Source organism: Spinacia oleracea, chromosome 4 (assembly GCF_020520425.1).
Source record: "Spinacia oleracea cultivar Varoflay chromosome 4, BTI_SOV_V1, whole genome shotgun sequence".
Taxonomy (NCBI): domain Eukaryota; kingdom Viridiplantae; phylum Streptophyta; class Magnoliopsida; order Caryophyllales; family Amaranthaceae; genus Spinacia; species Spinacia oleracea.
This window is the reverse complement of record NC_079490.1, coordinates 4008429-4031142: the sequence shown is the minus strand read 5'-3', so window position 1 is coordinate 4031142 and position 22714 is coordinate 4008429. Positions and strand designations below refer to the sequence as shown.

The window sequence follows — 22714 nt, the reverse complement described above, 5'->3', positions numbered from 1 at the left end:
GAGATTGTACATTTCAAAAAAAAAAAAAAAAACTCATAAAAAGTATTAAGACTATTATAAGTGCCTTATAATATAACTTGGGTAAATAATTTTTACATTTATATTAGAGTAACAAAACAGTAATTCCCCTAAAAAAATGTCAGTAATTACTACTCTGATTCTCAATAGTCAAATTACTGCTATGTGGATCATTACTATTATTGTATTACTCTAACAAAAATGTCTAAAAGGACAGTTTTTAGTGACAAATTTATAAGGTACTTGTTTTAGAAGAGCATCAATTCCTTATTTAATAATGACAATTTTTATTATTACTATTAGACAGGATGTTAAAAAGCGCAGCAGATGTTTAGACACGGTTTCTTAGACGGTAGAGTGAAAAAGTGTCGCACGTTTTACGACCTTCTTCCACCCGAACCTCCCTCCCTTTGGCAATTGAAATAGACCGAAGCAACGGGTAAACCGAGGTTGTACACTTCGGCAAAGTCTCGAGTGTTGAAGTTCTGGCGCCACCCGGGAGCGTAAACGGTTTGCCTTCCCATTTGTCGAAACAACACAAATATGAAACGATGAATTCCAACTGAAGGTCTTGGGTTCTCATAGCAAACCACCTCTTGACCTAAAAAAAATACATTGTTCATGTTAAGAAAGAAACAATTGTTGAAAAACTTTAAAATTAAGATGAAAAGATGGCTACATAGTACATATTCTAACACAAATCATGCAAAGATATTATAAATATCTTGTGGGGGCGCAAATGCAAATTTCAGATGTCAAAAGTTTGTCATCCACTTCTACAAAATATCAAAAGATGAAAAAGAGTGCCACACGTTTATAAAAATTGGGGCCCAGTATCATTAAAGGATAATAATTCGGGATTTTTTTGAGCTATTTTATCCAGTATGAATCAATACTCTATTTTCACCCTTTAAATCCTTAAATATTGTTTTGATATCAAAATGTATAATCTTATATTCTTATCTTTTTGGATTGAGAGACATTTATACCACAACAAACTTCAATCAGTATGAATCAATACTTTATTTTACGTTCTTAAATAGTGTTAGGATCCAGAATCATATAATCTAATGATACATGATCTTGACAATATGGAAAGGGAAAATGGTCATTGACATGTACCAAGATGAATTTTGGTACGCAAAACTGAATTGATTCTTGACAGATGAACAATGTACTACATAAGAGAAGGGGCCCACACATAGGGACATTGTAGTAGTGTACAAATGATTAAATCACTTGGCTTTTGTACTCAAAGCTATAACAGAGATTTACTTGCTTCATCAACTATTACAAGTTTAAACTAGAAATATCAATTGGTGTTTAGATTTCTCGTTCACCTATGTAACATGGGTAATTCAGTCGTTTGCCTTATATGTACCCTTTACCCATACCCGAATAAAATAGTAATAAAGAAACTATAGCATTATGGATTTTATATCAAGATCCACTTCAATCAGTATGAATTAATAGTCTATTTTACGTCCTTTAATAGTGTTCCTATCCAGAATCATATACTATAATGATGTGATTTTGACAATAGAAATGGTATATGTAGAAAGAACGACCCCCCACATAGAGATTCACTTGTTTTATCTAGTACAAAGAGATTCACTTGTTTTATCTATTACAAGTTTAAACTAGGGGTAGTTTGGTTGACATAGGAATTGAATTCCTATAGGAAGTTTGTTTTCATGAGAAGTTCTTCCATTGAACTTCCTAGGACATGAAATACTCTTGTTTGGTTGCACTAAGGAATTCACATTTCATAAGAAATGGCATGGGAATTGTGACTTACCAAGGGGAGGGTGGGTAAGCCACTTCCCATGTCCCATGAAAACTCCAAATTCCTAGGAAGTTCTACTTCCTTTATCATATTTGTCAACCAAACAACTTGACAAATGTGTACTTCCTAGGAAGTCACACTTCCCCCTCTAATTACTTGCAATCAAACATCACCTAGAAATATCAATTGATTCATAGATTTATCTTTCACCTATGAACATGAGTAGTTCAGTTGGTCGTCATAACCGTACCCGTACCCGTACCCGTACCCGAATAATCCAGTAAAGAAACTATACCAACGGGAGCCGGAAACGAACTAAGTTAGAGAAAACAAAAGCTATGTTGTTCGTTATAAGCAATTGGAGAAAGGGGAAATGGTTTTCTACACTTGTGTGGTCTTTTTCATACAAGAAAAGGATAAAGGAATAAACCCTTCAAGGACCAATAGCATAATTGCACATTGCCACTAGATATCACATAATACATGGATGGATAATATGGAACATAATTTTTTTTAAAGGTAAAATTAGTTCATTAATAATATCAGACATATAATACGGAGTATATTAGAGCCAATTCGGCTACTAACAGTGTGGCGAAATTAATTTCGATTCATCTTAAATTAGCATGTACCGTTTTATGTAAAACGTCAAATATTTCATATAATTGTTCAAGTACCAAGTATTTTAACAACTCTTTTTCTCTAAAGTGTAGAGAGAGCCACTAAGGCAAGGTGACAAATGATGTAGACGGGATTCGATATCAGGTCTTGGATACGACCCACTCAAGACTTTATCAAATAAGGTAGTTGACATCCACACCCAGTATTTTAACATTAGTATTAAGGTAAATAGAAGCAACAAGCGCTCTCCAACGAGTCACTTTTTTTTTTGACAAGAAAACGTAATAAACTCCAAGTAAGAAAACATATGTGCATATATGCATAAATTAGAACTTTAATTCTTCCTCCATTTAGAAATGATTACACTTTTAAATGGAGGAAATATTTAACGGCCCATTTGATAACCAGTAGTACTCACCGTATGATACACCTGTTGTCCCGGGAATATCAGTCACCAACCTTTTAACCAAAAAAAATTGGATCCAGTTAGCAAACATTTATATAGTCCTAAGTGGCAAAATATTTAAGAATCATTTGAAGAAAAAAGCAAAGAACAAAGTGTCTGAAAATGATTTGGACTATTTTCTTTTTCTTTTTTTCTTATGTGTACTTTATAATGACGTCACAAATAGCAAAATCTAATACGATTAGGTGAGTACGTACTACTACTAAAGTATTTCAAGATGCAAATAATAAAAGGGTAGAACATAAGGTTCCCAAAACCCCTTCACACACTCAAACAACAACCACCCCTTTCCTCCACCACCTTCACCACCCCTTAGCCACTCTAAGCCATCTTCGGCACGTGAGCTTCTCCGATGGCCAACGATGGTGGCGGCCGATGGTTTGGTTGCATGAATGGGGAAATGAGGAGAGGGAAAGATGAGGAATGTTATTAACAAAATTTGGAGGGATCTCAATTGCATGTAAGTATTTCCTATGGTGTAAAGAGGGTAACAAATGCTAATCTATCTCTTAGAAATATAGTTTTAATTAGGAGTGTTGGTTGTAAGGTTTTGTTTAGTAAGTAAATACAAAAATTAAGTTGTGGTTATTGTTTATTAAATTGAGGTGACCTAGATAGAGAATATACCATAATGTTTCATAGGAGTAGGGTAAAATTAAGAGAGAAATGAAAAGCTTTTGCCATACAAGGGATAAGGTTGATTTTGGCACAACTCAGTTTGAACAGATCAGATCGCAAAAAGCTTTGTTATTATTAGAGTAGATGTGCCAAAATCATCCTCTAGTGCATCTAAGTACGAATCCATCCTTTTTATTTCTTTTCTTTTTTCAAAACAAAAAAAAGAAAAGTGTAAATTTTAAGTATCAAAATCAATAAAAGTAACTAAGAAAAGGAGCTAAAACTCTAAAAGTGAAGAGTAAAAGTGAAAACAATCGAAACATAATAGTGTAACTGACCAGTGCAAGTACTCCCTCAGATGTGGATTACTTGGGCTAGGAGCATCAGGGTCCACCATCACCTACAATTATTCACTCATTTAGCAAACAAAACATATCAAATAATACTACTCGTAAGAAATTATTTTGAATAAAATGGTATTATTATGTATATTATATTATATTATGTATGAGTGTTGGTTTGTTTTCTCATGCAAATTAGACAGGCTTACCAAGGTGTAGAAAGTCCTAAGGTCGTCACCTCCAATTTCGACTCTTGGTTGATTAACAACCTCAGATGGCCTGAATTCACATCCATTAAAAACATCTCTATTGGTAAATCTTACTCTCAGATTTACACTCCTATTGAAGGGGTCCAAAACTTCACCGACAACCCGACCGACCACGAGAGGATCTCTTGTTGCTCTACGCATTGATAGGGAATGGGTTAAGAAAATAATTTATTTTTTTAAGATACGCGCTAATTTAGGAAAATAAAAGACGTGTTACTAAGAAGTTGTAGAGAAGAAGATACCCAATGTACACTTATATACTAAGTCCTCAAACCCAAAGTATCCATCATCTTTTCAGCGCATCTCACATTGCATCAGTTGCTACCCCGTTTTTAGTACGGGTAAGAACTATATTTCTCAATATTCTCATGTTATAAGCATAACTTTTGTTTTATCTCATTTTCTAATATTTTTGCCACCCAAATCTTTTTCTGTGATCAACACAAGTATAGGTCCACTTACTTTCATAACTATAATGGGTTCAGATTCTTGGAAGAATTTGGTTTAGAACATCAGATGATGTAGAGATGTTGTAAATGAAAACCAAATGTTTTACAAGGAACATGAAACTTAATAAGCTTCACTATCGTTTTGGCTTATTCTTCTTCTTTTTTGAGGGGGCAGAGGTGGGGGAGGGGGAGTGGGAGTGGGTAAGGGGGTGGGCATGTGGGGGAATATTGGAGGTGTTTGAGTGATATGAATTGCATTCTTATACAAGTCTCTTCCTTTTCTTTTCTTTTTTAAGTTATATCCTTATTGTAGACTCTTGTTTCGAGGAGTGGTGATTCTGTGTAAAAAAGGTGAAAAAAGTAAGATGTAAATTAATGGGTAATAGTGCGTAAAGTAGCAGAGAACAAAAATAGAATAAGAAGCGGATAGAACCCCAAAAAAAAAAACTCTTTTTGGAAAATGGATACATAAAAACCGGAGTATGAAAATTTGGCTTAAAAGAAACCAAACTATTGTTTGTATGTGGGATTTAAGCTGAACTATAGCAAACTACATATTATATGAGAGCATGTTTATCAAACAATAATTTTTGGTGTTCAAGAGAGAGAATTGAATAAAATACAATAAAATAGTTAGAGAGATGAAAGAGAAAGACATAGAGAGTGAAACCATTTGAGAATTGGTGTTCATGAACACCAAATGGAAAACCAATTTCACGCAAAGGCTACACATACCTGGGGGTATGTGGGCCCTTACATACCCTATTCTTTGATTGGTCTCACCCCAAATAAAACCCATCTACCTCTAAAATAAAATTTCCTTAAGCTGACCTGGACCAATAAATGACTAGGGTATGTGGGTCCTACATACCTCTGGGGTATGTGTATCATCTCCCCCAATTTCACGCATGGAAGACTTGACATGTGGCATATGAGGGGACCAAACAATATTGTTTAATTTTTTCAAATGCAAAGTGACATTTTATAGATGGTGTTTTAATTGTAAAGTGACATTTTAGAGATTGTGCTTGATAAATGTTGTTAAATATTGTTGGTGTTGGGTTTGGTGTTTGGGAGAGAGAAAATATAAAATGTTACTACTTCCGTTCCACAATACATACACCATTTCTTTTTGCACGTATGCCAACATGCTTCTTTGGATATTAATATCTCTAAATGCGTATAAGTAAAAATTATAAAAAATAGATATTTGAAATCCTCGCATTAATACAAATTTAACAAAATCTCACTTGACTATGTTTTTTCTTACATAATGGCGAAAGAAAGATTGTCAGAGTTAATTGATGAATAGTGCGCAAATTAGAAATGATGCATATACTGTGGAACGGAGAAAATATATTTTATTGAGTTGAAGTTCAAATTTTGGTGTTTGATAAACATGCTCTGACCCCTTGATGTATGAGAATATTATGAACGTAACTGTTTCTAGTGGCTTACATTTAATAGTTGAAGTCATTTTTTCTTTATGTTTGTTGATATTGTTTACTCTTTTGTTAAACGTAGCGATAACAAAGTTATCCACAATTTAGCTCACTCCGGGAGATTGGGCAATGATTGTGGGAGGACGAGTTATCGATTATTGGCTTGAATGTAGCTACTGACTATAATCCTACCTCTTGGGGTTCCCTAAAAACAAAAACAAAATGGTAATATAAAAACACATAGGGAAAAAGTGGAAAATAAACCAATTGCAAGTTGTTTCAGTGGTGATTGAGGCTGAAATTGGTAGTTGGTACGGAGGATCTCGTGTTCGATCCCCCGCAACAACAATTGAGAGGGAACTGATACTTATCCACTCAAAACTCGTCCCAAATTCGGATTAACCCTTAGAGAGATTTGGATGGTACAAAAAAGAAAAGAAAAAAAAATCAGTAAGTATCAAGAACTAAAATATGCAAAGTTTTTTCCCATCAAGCAAGCACCCAAATTTAAGCTTTTTATGAATTTGAAGATGTTGGTTTGTCCAGCTCAGTGCGCTGTATGCAAGTAGCAACATTATACACGATGCACTTCGTATATCTTGTCATTTTCATAGATGCCCAGCTCAATGAGGGTGTGGCCACGTGGGAGAGTTTTTAGGGTGCCCGGGAACTCACATCGAATTACATTTGTATGGAAAATTGACTAAGAGTGTATTTCATTCAACTTATAAGTTCTGAACTTATTTGAACTTAACTTATCTAAACTTATTTTAATTTATTAAAATTTATAAGACCGACTAAATCTTATTAGAATTTATTTAATGTTTATTAGATTAATACTAAACTTTTAACCATTTGAATACTGATAATAGTAATCCAAAATTTATTAAATCCAAGTATGAATTCTACCGATTTGTAAAAAAATATTTGTGATTTACTCCTATGTTACTCTGACTCGAGTACTAGTATCACGGGTACGTGTCCAAGTGTTCGACACGGCTAAATTGTGGAAATTTTCCTTGATTTTAGACCAACATGGTGTTGGAGTGTCCATACTCATGTCCAAGTGTCGAGGATCCACACGGGTACTTGAGGTAAAACAAAGAGTCAGTAACATTGATTTACTCTTTAATAAACCTTTGTATACTCTGTAATGTAACTTCATCACGGACGAAAAACAACTATTTGATACTCTCTACGAGTATTTCACAACTTACAAGTATAGCTTTTTTAAAGGGTAAGACCGGGCGGTCAAGAAATTATATTAAATCAAGTTCCACCAAAATTTGAATACTTTGGGGGAAATAGTTCATACATACTCTCTCATGCTTACATTAGTGTCCCATGAAATATGGCGGGATGTTGGTTTGGGAAACGTGTTGATTGAAGAGGACGATACAGAAGAAGAAATATACTTGATTTTTTTTAATAAGGAAAGAAAACTCAGGCGGACTACCTGACACCATCCTTTCGAATGGGAGAATTACAATGACTCCGAGCTAATAAAAAACTTCTTATAGAACAGAACGTACAATGAAATTACGCTCTAACCTCATACTACCCCAGCCCCAGTTCCAAGAAAACTTGTGAATAGACTTCAAAGATAGACGATTAGCCGAACGGTATATGATAACGCTCCATCCTCCGGAAGAATACAAACCCGAAGCCCAACACTACAAGTCTACACTACATTAACACATTATGGTAAGAAATATAACTATCATTATTATTAGGGAAAATAATGGGTTACCTTTAAATATTTACAGGTGGTGTTGCAAAACGTTATGATACTACATGTTTATTGGTTATATGTCCCACTAAAAAGACCGTCCATTGATTTGTGATGTACACGTAATTTTAAAAGTGTTCATTAAACATTTCTTTTATATATTGATAATAAATTAACAATAACATATTAATTAATACTTACATATCATTGATAATTATTAACTTCAAATAATCACAAATTATTTTAATATAATAACATAAATATGATTTATTTAATATAACAATGCAAATAATCATAATATTACATATTGAAACTTATATGATTTATTGAAACTTATATGACCTTATGGGAACTTGTACACCATATTCCCTCCAAAGAAAAAAAAACTTATAACATCTTATTGGAATTTAGAAGACCTTATTTAACTTATACTCCGTAGAAACTTATCTGAATTTATAGAACCTGAAAATAAAATCTTATAAGTTAAAGAGAACAAGGTCTAAAAGTAATCCAAACTATTAGTCCTACCACTTATGAGGAATCTAATTAAACCATGAAAACTATGTACTTTGTAATACTTAGTACTAAGAAGTATGAAAAACAATCATTTTGCTCATACTTCCTCCGTTCTTTTTTAAATGACACAATTATTTAGGCACGTTTTCCAATGCACGATTTCAAATATTAATATCTCTAATTGTGTATCGGAAAAATTATAAAAAGTTGATATTTAAATAATATTTACTGATACGAATCTAATAAGATCCCACACGACTATGTTTTTTCTTATGTATAAACCACGAGAGGAAGTCAAAGGTGTTTGTGTGAATTATGATGATTTTTTAACTTTCCATATATAGGAAAGAGATAGACTAGAACCTTACTACGATCATTGGAGGAACAATACCTAACCCTGAAGATGCTCCAGAATCTTTTCGACTGCTCGTCCGAGAACTACGATCTTTGGCTCTGGAACTGAATCATTTCCTTGTATCTGAGAGGAATTTCCAGATTAATAGGATGGAAGCTTAATCGGAATAAATTAGAATTTTTTTCTATGATCGATCAGTATAAACATCAACAACTCCGAATTGGATCAGTTTCTCCTCAACAAATAAGTGCTTGGGCCACAAAAATCCTACCTAATGGAGAGATAGTTGGAGAGGTGACAAAACCTTATACTTTTCATTACAAAACCAATAAACCCGTCCGCCTCAACGTCTATACAAAGGATTACGTATGGGCAACATTGAAACCGTTCTTTCTAGTAGTATCGCTGCTGTCTTTTTTGCAGCTTTTGTTGTTGCGGGAACTATGTGGTATGGTTCCGCAACTACCCCGATCGAATTATTTGGCCCCACTCGTTATCAATGGGATCAGGGATACTTTCAGCAAGCCATTGCAACTCCCATCAAAGGAGTAGTTCCCCACCCAGGAGCTACTTTACCATATTCCGAATTCAACGGTTTCAATAAAGCCCCTACAGTAGTAGGTTTTGGACGAGATCTAGAACTACTCTCAACGGTTTGTGTAGCCATAAATCTGATTATATTCATTGAGGTCTGTTGACTTTGTATACCATTCCGTTGTAAATAAATGATTTTAGCATAGATCCAACCCCTTTAGCGGGTTGATTGAATATGATAGAACATTCATATTGTCCTCTTACAGAAATATAAAAGATTACTTCGTTCCTGATAGTTATTCATTTAATCGGTGGATAGGAGCATACTCTGGATCGGAATTTGTGGGAGTACTACTTGCAAATCCGTAAAAGATAAAATCAGTAAATTTCTAACCTCATTTATCATGTAAATAAGAACATAGGAAGTATTACCATTTTGCACAAATAAGAGTCATAGTTCTCGTGCACTTTCCATATATACATATGACATATTACTTCGTATACCAAAGGTGCCTAATAGTTTGAATTATTAACTCATGCAAACAAGTTTTGGATCTTCGTTGGACTAGCTTATCAAACGTTGGCTATTGGTTCTTGGACATGATTTTAGCTTGTTTTGACTGGTTAATAACTATTCATATGCAGAATGATAAAACATTTGAGAATAAAATTTACTACTTTTCATTCCGATAAACTTGGGAAATGATAAATCCAAGGAAGAATTTCACTTCTTTCCAAGGAAATCAACTTTAAAAAAATGTGGATTTCCTTGGAAGAAGTAAAAAATTTCCTTGGATTTATCACTTCTCGATAAACTTGTATAACACGAAGCTACCTTGACCATCTTCCGAAGTTTCCACACCTCATCAATAACCCCTCTAAATCGATTCATTACAATGACCTCAATTTTAAACCAGTCAACCCTAAAGATGGGTGTGGGACGGGCCAGGTCGGGCTTCAGCCAAGTCACTCTGCATCGTGCCGAGTCAGGTCGTGAATTTCAAACGGGTACAAACCCGGCCCATGCCCACAGGTCGTCGTGTCTAAGCCTAATTGTACTCAATTTAGCGTGTTTTGTCGTGTTTGGCTGTGTCGTGCTTTCTCCAAAACAATGTGGACCCGACCCACGACCCATGACTTCGTGCTCATATAGGGTCGGGCTTTTCGTATCGGGACGTGGCCCATGGCCATCTTTAGTCACCCCATTATCTATGATGCTGCGCGTCACATTTAAGCATATAAGCATTTGCATTTCCACCTGAGTAAGTTATAAAATTGGCAAAAGGTTGATCAAAAAGGTCATTCTCCTAAGGAACCTTGCCCACTTTGGTAAGATAAGGAGCTTTACAGGGTTTGTGAAAGGAAATGAAAAGGAATCCTAAATCCTGAATATGTGAGCTTTTCAACTCTTTAAGAAAAGGAATGATCCTTAAAAACTTTATTCGATTTGCCTGATGATAAACCTTACAACTTAGAATCATTTGATCCATTGGCATTGGTCACTTACTCACTTGTAAATACCAAGATGCATTTTATCATACTCCTATGACATGATGTAGATGTTATGTCCAATTCACGTACTATGAACAAGAGATAACAATAGTTTATGCACCTAAAACCACCCCCCAAAAGCAAAAAATAATAATTATATAACCCCGAATTGTTATACGAGAAACGGAGTGCAAATGATTAGTTGTTGAGTTGAAAAATTATCCATGTCGGATCCTCGACACCTAGACATGGATATGGACACTTGGACACTTCATTTTGGACTAAAATCAAGCAATTTTTTCACAAGATGGTCGTGTCAGACACTTGGACACGTAACCGTGTCCGGCATGGGTATCTGAATCCAAGTAACATAGGTTAAAACAATATATCTAATTCTTTATTTAGTGGGTGTTGCACTATTTTGGGAAACAAATAAGAAACTTTCAAAACTAATCTTCTTAACTTACTCTTTCACTTATGTTTGGGTGTCCAATTGACACCAATTGGGCCAATAGCCCAAAAGTCCAAAAGGCTACAACAACAACATATAAAGTCATTTACCCATTAAAGGCCAATCAGCCAAACACAAGGCCCAAGGCCTACCAAATAATAAATAACCTATTAGGACATTTACAACACAAAAACTATAAATAAGCCGTCAAGGCTCACACACCAAGGTACGTCCAATTTAAAGCCTTAACACTAATCTAGAGAATTCTCTCTAGAATCCGAACCAAGTACTTACTTAGGCATCGGAGGAGCTTTCATCGGAACACCCCCGAGGCCAGTTACTTTGTTCATTGTGCAGGTATTTTCGGACACAACTCAATCAGTAAAGCAAGATCTTTCTCAACACAAGGTTCTTCAATCTGAAGCCCATTGTTTCAACACCGGAACAACTTCTATTTGACTAATTTATGAGAGATTTTTAGTTAAAAATACACAAGTAAAATGAGACAAATAGAGTATGCCATAGTTCCTCCTTCCACAACTGGATAATTTATTGATGCACACTCATACGAATTGGGTCTTGTTATACTTTGGTGTAAAACTAGATTTGGGTCTTGTTTTAAAAAGTTGGGCTGATATAAAAGTGAACCTTTGCAAAATTTAAATACATGAGGCCCAAATACTATTGGGTCGGGCTGATAAGAACCATAAACATTTAACAAGAAAGCAAGAATTCATATGAAAACAAAAAAAGCTTAACTTTTATTCAAGACCCTCTGAGATTGTACATTACAAAGAAAAAACTCATACAAAGTATTAAGAATTTAAGACTTATTATAAATGCCTTATAATATAACTTAGGTAAATAATTTAATGTTTACATTTATATTAGAGTAACAAAACAGTAATTTCCCTAAAAAAATGTCAGTAATTACTACTCTGATTCTCAATAGTCACTGCTATGTGGATCATTACAATTATTGCATTACTCTAACAAAAATGGCTAAAAGGACAGTTTTTTGTGACAAATTTATAAGGTACTTGTTTTAGAAGAGCATCGATTCCTTATTTAATAATGACAACTTTTATTATTACTATTAAACAGAATGTTAAAAAGCGCGGTAGATGTTTTGACACGGTCTCTTAGACGGTAGAGTAAAAAAGTGTCGCACTTTTACGACCTTCTTCCACCCGAACCTCCCTCCCTTTGGCAATTGAAATAGACTGAAGCAACGGGTAAACCGAGGTTGTACACTTCAGCAAAGTCTCTAGTATTGAAGTTTTGGCGCCACCCGGGTGCGTAAACGGTTTGCCTTCCCATTTGTCGAAACAACACAAATATGAAACGATGAATTCCAACTGAGGGTCTTGGGTTCTCATAGCAAACCACCTCTTGACCTAAACAAAGTATATTGTCATAATATTGAGAGAAACAATTGTTGAAAAACTTTAAAACTAAGATGAAAAGATCGCTTCATATTCTAACAAAAATCAAGCAAAGATATTATAAATATCTTGTAGGGGCATAAATGCAAATTTCAGATGCCAAAAGTTTGGCATCCACTTCTACAAAACATTAAAAGATGAAAAAGAGTGCCACGCATTTACAAATTTTGGGGTCCAGTGTCATTAAAGACTAATAATTCGGAATTTTTTTTGAGCTACTTTATCCAGTATGAATCAATATTCTATTTTAATCCTTTAATATTGTTATGAAATCAAAATGTATAATCTTATATTCTTATCTTTATGGATTGAGAGACATTTATACCACAATAAACTTCAATCAGTATGAATCAATACTTCGTTTTATGTCCTTAAATAGTGTTATGAATCATATGCTCTAATGATACATGATATTGACAATATGGAGAGGGAAAATGGTCATTGACATGATCATAGTACCAAGATGAATTTTGGTACGCAAAACTGAATTGATTCTTGACAGATGAACAATGTTCTACATAAGGGAAAGCAGGACCCACACATAGAGACATTGTAGTAGTGTACAAATGATTGAATCACACTTAGCATTTGCAACTAAGAGCTACAGCAAAGATTCACTTGTTATCTATTACTACGTATAAGTTTTTTTTTTTTGGTGTTAGCACCCGGTTCACCCTTAGAGCTAATTCGGATTCGGGGCGAGTTCTAGGTGGATGGGTTCCAGTCCCTTCCCAATTGTTGTTGCGGGGGATCGAACACGAGTTCTCCCTACCAAGTTCAGCCTCAATCACCACTGAACCAACAGGCAATTGGTATAAGTTAAAACTATAAATATCAATTGGTTCATAGATTTATCGTTCACCTATGTAATATGGGCAATTCATTTGGTCGTCGTATCTGTACCCGTATCCATACCCGAATAAAAATAGTAAAGAAACTATAGCATTATAGATCTTATACCAAGATCCACTTCAATCAATATGAATCAATACTCTATTTTACGTTCTTTAATAGTTTTCTGGTCTAGAATCATTTAGTCTAATGATATGATTTTGACAATATAGAAAGAGTATATAGAGAAAGAAGGACCCCTACATAGAGATTCACTTGTTTTATCTATTACAAGTTCAAACTAGAGACATCAGTTAGTTCATAGATTTATCGTTCCTATTATAACATGAGTACTTCAGTTGGTCGTCGTATCCGTATCCATACCCGAAAAAAATATAGAATTATGAATCTTATACTAAGATCCACTTCAATCAGTATGAATCAATACTCTATTTTACGTTCTTTAATAATGTTCCGATCAAGAATTATATACTCTAATGATATGATTTTGATAATATAGAAAGGGTGGATAGAGAAAGAAGGACCCCCACATAGAGTTTCACTTGTTTTATCTATTACAAGTTCAAACTAGGGATATCAATTGGTTCATAAATTTATCTTTCCTATTGTAACATGAGTATTTCAGTTGGTCGCAGTATCCGTATCCGTACCCATACCCGAACAAAATAGTAAAGAAACTATAGCATTATGGATGCTATACCAAGATCCACTTCAATCAGTATGAATCAATACTCTATTTTACGTTCTTTAATAGTATTATGATCCAAAATCATATACTCTAATGATATGATTTTGACAATATAGAAAGGGTATATAGAGAAAGAAGGACCCCCACATAGAGATTCACTTGTTTTATCTATTACAAGTTCAAACTAGATATATCAATTGGTTCATAGATTTATCGTTCCTATTGTAACATGAGAACTTCAGTTGGTCGTCGTATTCGTATCTGTACCCATACCCGAACAAAATAGTAAAGAAACTATAGCATTATGGATCTTGTATTTCCATTAGTATGAATCAATACTCTATTTTATGTTCTTTAATAGTGTTCTGATCCAGAATCATATACTCTAATGATATGATTTTGACAATATAGAGAAAGAAGGACCCCACATAGAGATTCACTTGTTTTATCTATTACAAGTTCAAACAAGAGATATCAATTGGTTCATAGATTTATCGTTCCTATTGTAACATGGGTACTTCAGTTGGTCGTCCGTATCCGTACCTATACCCGGATAATCTAGTAAAGTCAGAGAAAACAAAAGCTATGCTATTCGTGATGAGCAATTGGAGAAAGGGAAAATGGTTTTCTACACTTGTGTGGTCTTTTTCATACAAGACAAAGGAGAAGGAATAAACCCCCTAAGAACTAATACATGGATGAATGGTTATAGTATCTAAGGTAGTTTGGTAAATGGATCGGGTCTGGTCAATGCCCATTTGATCAGATCCGCCCAGGCCCATTTAAATAACATATCTGATAATTAATATTTTATGAGGCAACATATGTACTCCATGCAAACACAATAGCAAGAATAAGTGAATAACACCACATATCAAATGTTAGATTTAGCAATTTCCGTTTAAAAGTTAAACCCGTTAAAGGCCCGCCCGTCCTACCCCAACCCAATCCGTTACCAAGCTGACATGTTAAGGACTTGGCCCATATATAAAGGGCCTGGTCCATTTTAAACGGGCGGGTCACAAGCTAATTAGAAGCAACCAAAGACAACATACGGAGTAATATACATGAGAACAGAGTAAGAAAACATATGTGCATATAGATATAACTAAGAACCTTAATACTACCTCCATTTAGAAATAATTGCGTCATTTCTAAATTAAGTAAGTATTTTACGGCCCGTTTGATAATCAGTAAGTACTCACCATAAGATGTTCCTGTGGTCCCGGGAATATCAGTCACCAACCTTTAACCAAAAAGAAATAGGATCCAGTTAGCATACATTAGTAGAGCCTACTTGGCAAAAATATGAATTGACATTTATGATTAGATGAATAATAAAAAAAATGAAATAAAAATATTACTCCAATATTAAGAATCATTTGAAGAAGAAAAGGCAAAGAACAAAGTGCCTGGAAATGATTTGGACTACGTTTTTTTTTTTCATTTTTTCTTATGTGTACTTTATTATGACATCACCTATAGTAAAATCTAATACGACCAGTTGAGTACGTACTACAACTACGAAAGTCTTCAAGATACAAATAATAAAAGGGTAGAACTAAGGTTCCAAAAACCCCTTCACACACTCAAACAACCACCCCTTAAGATCCTCCCACCACCCCTTAAGATCCTCCCACTACCACCACCACCACCACCACCTAACCACTCTACTACTCTAGCCATCTTCGGCACGTAAGCTTCTCCGGTGGAAACTTTCTCTATCTTCTTAGTGATAAGAAACTTTCTCAATTGCATGTAAGCACTTCGTATATGTTATGGATTTGTCAAAGAAGGTAATTAACAAATGCTAATCTCTCTGTCTCATAGAAAACTTGTTAAAGAGTTTTTCTCTTAGAAATATAGTTTTAATTAGGAGAGTGTTGGTTACTTGTAAGGTTTTGTTAAGTTAATACAAAAACTTAAGTTGTGGTTATTTTTTTAGTTTATTGTTTTTTCTATTGAGGTAATCGAGATAAAGTATAGACCATAACGTTTCGACGGAGTAAGTTTGAAGTCAAGAGAGAAATGAAAAGTTTTTATCATACAAAGGATAAGGTTGATTTTGGCACAACTCAATTTGAGCAAACCAGAACGCAAAAAAAAAACTTTGCTATTATTAGAGTAGATGTGCCAAAATCATCCCCTAGTACGTCCAAGAATGAATCGATTCCTTTTTCTTTTTTTTTCACCAAAAAAGAAAAACAAGAAAACTTTACATTTTTAGTTCAAAATCAATAAAAAGTACTAAGAAAAAAGAGCCAAAAGTGAATAGTAAAAGTGAAAACAATCGAAACATAGAGTGTAAACTGACTTAGCATCTATCTGCCCTTTCCTAACAAAATAAAAAAGTGTATAAACTGACCAGTGCAAGTACTCCCTCAGGTGTGGGTTACTTGGGCTTGGAGCATCAGGGTCCACCATCACCTACAATAATTCACTCATTTAGCAAACAAAACATAACAAATAATTTTACTAGTGTGAAATTATTTTAATAAAATGGCACCCGTTTCAACATTTTCATAAATTATACTTCGTATTATACTATGAACAAGTGGTTGGCTTGAATTTTCATGCAAATTAAAAAGACTTACCAAGGTGTAGAAAGTCCTAAGGTCATCACCTCCAACCTCAACTCTTGGCTGATTAACAACCTCAGATGGCCTAAACTCACATCCATTAAAAACATCTCTATTGGTAAATCTTACTCTCAGATTTACACTCCTATTGAAGGGATCCAAAACTTCACCCACAACCCGACCGACCACGAGAGGATCTCTTGTTGCTCTCCTCATTTATAGAGAATGGTGAAAAAAATGTTTTCTTTTCCTACAACTTACTATTTGGATAAATAAAAGGAGGGTTACTAAGTAGTTGTGGAGAAGAAGGTACCCAATGTGGACTTATATAGTAACTCATCAACCTAAGGTGAAGGTATCCATCATCTTTTCAACGCATCTCATCTTGCATCAGTTGCTACCCCGTTAGTACGGTGTAGGAACTATATTTCTCATTATTCTCATGTTTTGTTTTATCTCATTTTCCAATATTTTGGCCTACCAAATCTTTTTCTGTGATTAAAACGACTAGAGGTCCACTTACTTTCATAACTATAATGGGGTTAGATTCTTGAAAGAAGTTTAGAACATTGGACGATGTAGAGAGGTTGTAAGTGAAAGCTAAATGTTTTACAAGGAACATGAAGCTTAATGCCTCACTATCGTTTTGGCTTATTCTTCTCTTTTTCTGCGGGGGCAGAGGTGGGGGATGGGGTGTGGGCAGGGGGTGGGCATGTGGGGGAATATTTAGGGTGTTTGAGTGATAGTGAATTGCATTCTTATACAAAAACTCCCTCCTTTTTTTAAATACCCATTTATTGTAGACTCTTGTTTTAAGAAGTGGTAAGTGTAGAAAATGATGGAAAAACTAAGCCAGGTGTAAATTAATGGGTAATAACAGGGAGAGTAATTATTATGTGAATAAGGGTAAGATAGTAAATTGAATGCCAAAATAGAATAAAGTAGAAGCGGGTAGAACAAAAAACATAGAAGTATGAAAATTTGGCTTAAAATAATCCAAATTATTTCTCTGTATGTGGAATTAAGTCTGAACTATAGTAACTTCTCCGTACATACTTATATGACCCCGTGGTTATGTTTATGTTCACCTTATTTCCACTTATTTTTTTCAGGAAAAATAAGTTCAGATAAGATAAGTTCAGGAAAAATAAGGGTTGATCAAGTACAATTTATAACTAAAATAAGTTTTGATAAGTTCAGATAACTTCGTATAAAATAAGTTCAGTAAAAACAAGTGAAAATCAGGTGAATAAAACTCACCCTTAATGTTTGAGAATATTCTAAACATAACTATTTTGTAGTAGCTTACATTTAATAGTTGAAAACATTTTTTCTTAATGTTCTTTGTTTGTTGACCTTGTTTGGTCTTTGTTAAGCATAGCGGTAATAAGGTCGTCCACAATTTAGCTCACTTGGGAGATTGGGCAACGATTATGGGAGGACGAGTTCCCGATTAATGTGTAGCTACTGCTGATTAATTAAAAACACAAAGAAGGAAAAGAAAAAAAAAAAGCATCTCATTACAAGTTTACAACCATCAAAGTAGCATCAAGCAAGCACCCAAATTTAAGCTTTTTATGAATTTGAAGATGTTGGTTTCTGCAGCTCAGTGCGCTGTAGTCAAGTAGCAACATTGTACACGATGCACTTCGTATATATTGTCATTTTCATATATGCCTAATGAGGGTGTGGCCACGTGGGAAGAGTCTTTAGGGTGTTAGGGGAACTCGACAACGAATTACATTTTCGTATGGAAAATTGGCTAAAAATAATCTAAACTATTTAGTGGTTGTTTGGTTGACATCTAAAAATGGAGGAAGTGAAAATTCATGGGAATTCATAAATTGGCTAGTCGTTTGGTTGACATAAAAAAAAAAAGAGTAAAAAATGGAGGAATTTGAAATTCATGGGAAGTTTGAGTTCCTACAAAACATGAAAAGTAAATTACCTAGTCTCACTTGGTCAATCAAAGTTCATGGGGATTTTTAATTCCTATGTTGTCAACCAAACAAATTCAAAGAAATTCCCATGAATTTAACAAGGGAACTAATTTCTCTTGAATTACAGCTTAGGTCATGTTTTGTTCGACTTATTTTAGAAAAAATAAGTTCAGATAAGTTCAGTTAAGTTCAGATAATATAAGTTCAGTCAAAATAAGTCCAATAGAACAGAGCCTAAAGAATTTAATTCCCATGTCAAACAAACAAGCCCTAATTAAACCACGAAAACTGTGTACTCCGTAATACTCAGTATATAGTCCTATGACCACCAATTATTTTGCTCATATTACCATTTTCCACAAATAAATTATACCGTAGTAGTCTTTTAGAGCATGTACATTGGTTGGCTTTTCAAAAGAGCTCTTGGATGACTCTCCCCTCTCTCTCTACCACTATCTCTCTACAAGACACACTCAAGAATTCATTCTTAAAAACACCCAACATTGGTTGGTTACTCAAATGAGCTTTCCATTATCATTTTTATCTTTTGGTGGTCCACAATTAATTATGTTTTTAACCAAAGTTACTATCCAATTTTCAAAGTTACTCCCCACTTTTCAACAAAAATCAACTTTTGGAGGGCTCTTGGGCAAGAGCTACCTTGAAGTAGCTCTCCATGAAAAGCTACTCAAGAGCCCCTCAAGAACCACTCAAGAGACCCAATGTTGGCCAAGAGATAGTTCTTGTTGGAGAGCTACTTGGAGAGCTACTTGGAGAGCCACTCCAAGAGCCCCAATGTACATGCTCTTAGGGTGCTGGGGGAAGTTGACGATTTGTATGGAAAATTGGCTTAAAATTAATCCAAAGTATTAGTCATATTATGTATGAGGAATCTAACTATTAATTGAGGAATCTAATTAAACCACAAAAATTATGTATTCCAACGTACTAGTTAGTACTATGAACAAGAAGTATTTTGCTTATATTACTATTTTGCGCAAATAAAACGATACTCATAGTTCTAGTGGCACTTCCATACATACATAGTACTTTGTACTCCAAAGGTGCCTAATGGTTTGAATTATTTTTAGCCAAGTTTCCCATCCAAATTATGTGACTATTAACTCATGCAACCGAGTTTTGGGTCTTCGTTGGCCTAGTTTGGCAATCAGGTGTTGGCTATTGATTCTTGGACATGATCTTAGCTGGCTTGACTGGTTAATAACTATTCATATTCAAAATGATAAAACATTTGAGAATAAAATTTACAAATTTTCATTCATGTGAACTTATAACACGAAGCTACCTTGACCATCTTCCAAGTTCCCACGCCTTATCAATAACCCCTCTAAATCGATTCATTACAATAACCTCAACTTTTAACAAGTCACCCTGTCACCCATGGTGTTGCGCGTCACATTTAAGCATATAAGCATTTGCATTTCCACTTCCACCTGAGTGAGTTATAAAATTGGCAAAAGGTTGATAAAAAAGGTCATTCTCCTAAGGAACCTTGCCCACTTTGGTAAGATAAGGAGCTTTACAGGGTTTGTGAAAGGAAATGAAAGGAATCCTAAATCCTGAATATGTGAGCTTTTCAACTCTTTAAGAAAAGGAATGATCCTTAAAAACTTTATTCGATTTGCCTGATGATAAACCTTACAACTTAGAATCATTTGATCCATTGGCATTGGTCACTTGTAAATACCAAGATGCATTTTATCATACTCCTATGACATGATGTAGATGTTATGCCCAATTCACGTACTATGAACAAGACATAACAATAGTTTATGCACCTAAAACCACCCCCAAAAAGCAAAAAAAAAAAAAATACATAACCCCCGAATTGTTATACGAGAAACAGAGTGCGAAGGATTAGCTGTTGAGATGATAATTAAGAAGTGATCGTTAAAAGTCTGTTCCCTAGACTCTTCAATTTACCTCAAAACCCACGTCGGATCCTCGACACTTGGACACTTCACTTTGGACCAAAATCACGCAATGTTTTCACAAAATAGCCCTGTCAGACACGTACCCAAGTCCATGGGTATCCCAATCCGGGTAACATAGGTTAAAACAGTAGCCAATTCTTTATTTAGTGGGTATTGCACTATATTGGGAATAAATAAGAAACTTTCAAAACTAATCTTCCTAACTTACTCTTTCACTTACATTGTGGGTAAAGGTCATTTTGATACAATCATATTTGCATCACCATATTACCAACCCCCCTGCCCCCTGGTTTTAGATATTCGGGGACACTAAACATGGGACTTTGAGTACACAAAGGGATCCAGCCTTACCCTTAATTCCACTTTGTAGAAGGGTAATTTATTCCATTTGTGAGTATATAATTAAGGTTTTAAACTGCCTAAATTCTAGTTTTAAGGAATTGTAAGCTTATCAGATAAAAAGAATCTAAAATGTTCTAGTACAAAGAGTCAACAACACTATTTTTGTGTGCGCAAATTTACATGTAATAAACAATGTCAAAACAAACATGCACTATAGTAGATTAGATGCTAAGTAAAGTAGAGAAATCCTAACACCAATAATATGTGACAATAGTTCAAAGAGAATAGTTCAAATAGTCACAGGCACTCGCTCTTAAGTGCAACACATAGTTACTTTACATCTTACTTTACATCCTACTTTTCCATGGAATTTCGCTAAGAAAAAAGGGAGGAATACATAAAGAATAAATGGATAGGATGTTATTTCCACAATACCTTTTTCGGAGAGAACAGGTTAAAATGCTACCCAACTCGAATTTGTATATCTTAAAACTACAATGTACTACTCCATGTCATATTTCAAGTGACTAGTTATTTCAAGTGACTATTTAGGCTATGGCGTTTTGGTCTGGTTTGGTGATGCACTTGCAAATACTTCAATCACTATGATTGATTGATAGAAGAATAAGATTATAAGAATATGTGGTAATATAGTAGCCAAGTAACAAAGAGAATCATGGCTACAAAATATGTGAATATGATCAAAGGAATCATATCAAATGCTTACATAGTAAATGACTTAGAAATCATTGTCTACTAAAGACAAGATTAAAGTAATACTATGCTATTCTCATCTCCAAACTAAGCACGTTTAAGCATCACATGGCTCTAATAGTAACACTTAATCCATGTTTGAAGATGTACTTAAGAACTTTTAAATGTCTAAACATACAAAAGATAACTTAATTAGCGAACCTAAAGTTAAAACTAAGGGAGTGTAACCTATTTAGATTACATAAATATGTCATTTCTTTTGGGGTGTATATTAGAGGGTAAGCATTTGGTTATTATTATTGTTTTCAAGAGTAAGAATGGTTTACAAAATACTTGAGTAACGTTTATATAAAATAAAATTGGAGTAAAAAATTCAACATAAAATATACCCTATACTTGGGATAACTCGAATTATGGGGGGAAATATTTAAAATTTGTTAACAAATTATACAAAACAAACCTTTGAAAACCATTTTCGTCCCCTTTAGGGCTCACTAACACAAATCTCAACTCCATCATACGGAGTAAAGACTTACTAAAAAATTATTCTGCTATAAATTCACCTAATAACACATTCAAGAAATTAATCTAGGTCTAACACCTCGCTATGAATACATCATATCACCAAACTTTGCAAGATCGAAGTTGCCTACCACCTTCAATTCTAGCAATTAAACCAGACTCTAAAGGTATAAGTAAAATGTGAGTTATAAATTTTGGTTAGGGAAACTCAAATTTGGTACAAGGATAATCAATTAATCATATGATAGATACATAAAGTACTATTTTTTTAGTATTTTGGTACAAGGATAATCATAGAACTTTGGCCAATTAAAAGTTAGCTAATTGCTTACAACACAGAGTAAACAAAACCAAATTGAGTACTTTTATGCAATTCTCAGTACCTAGACAAATACGATCAAACATATATATTGGTATTATTAACAATTGTCTACACTCGTAGTGATTATTGTCTTTGGTGAACAATCATAGTTCAAGCGGTTATCTATAACTCCGTATAGTCGTATACCTCATCACATTCACAGGTTAGACTCTTTCAACCCCGCAGACCTTGACTATATTAAAAACCAAATAAAATAAACAGTCCCACCC

General features: G+C 34.3%; 2 protein-coding genes across 2 annotated transcripts; both read right to left on the bottom strand.

The window, feature by feature from the left end:
• Positions 1 to 12: 12 nt before the first annotated feature.
• LOC110783406 (protein FLOWERING LOCUS T) lies at positions 13 to 4727 on the bottom strand. The gene is made up of 4 exons (XM_021987747.2): positions 4060 to 4727; positions 3848 to 3909; positions 2844 to 2884; positions 13 to 619 (listed from the first exon to the last, which is right to left on the bottom strand). The coding sequence occupies exons 1-4, from the start codon at positions 4258 to 4260 to the stop codon at positions 396 to 398; spliced, it is 528 nt and encodes a 175-aa protein (XP_021843439.1). The 5' UTR covers positions 4261 to 4727; the 3' UTR covers positions 13 to 395.
• A 7172-nt stretch (positions 4728 to 11899) lies between these two features.
• LOC110783402 (protein FLOWERING LOCUS T) lies at positions 11900 to 17247 on the bottom strand. Its single transcript, XM_021987745.2, has 4 exons — positions 16666 to 17247; positions 16437 to 16498; positions 15277 to 15317; positions 11900 to 12483 (listed from the first exon to the last, which is right to left on the bottom strand). The coding sequence occupies exons 1-4, from the start codon at positions 16864 to 16866 to the stop codon at positions 12260 to 12262; spliced, it is 528 nt and encodes a 175-aa protein (XP_021843437.1). The 5' UTR covers positions 16867 to 17247; the 3' UTR covers positions 11900 to 12259.
• Positions 17248 to 22714: the final 5467 nt, after the last annotated feature.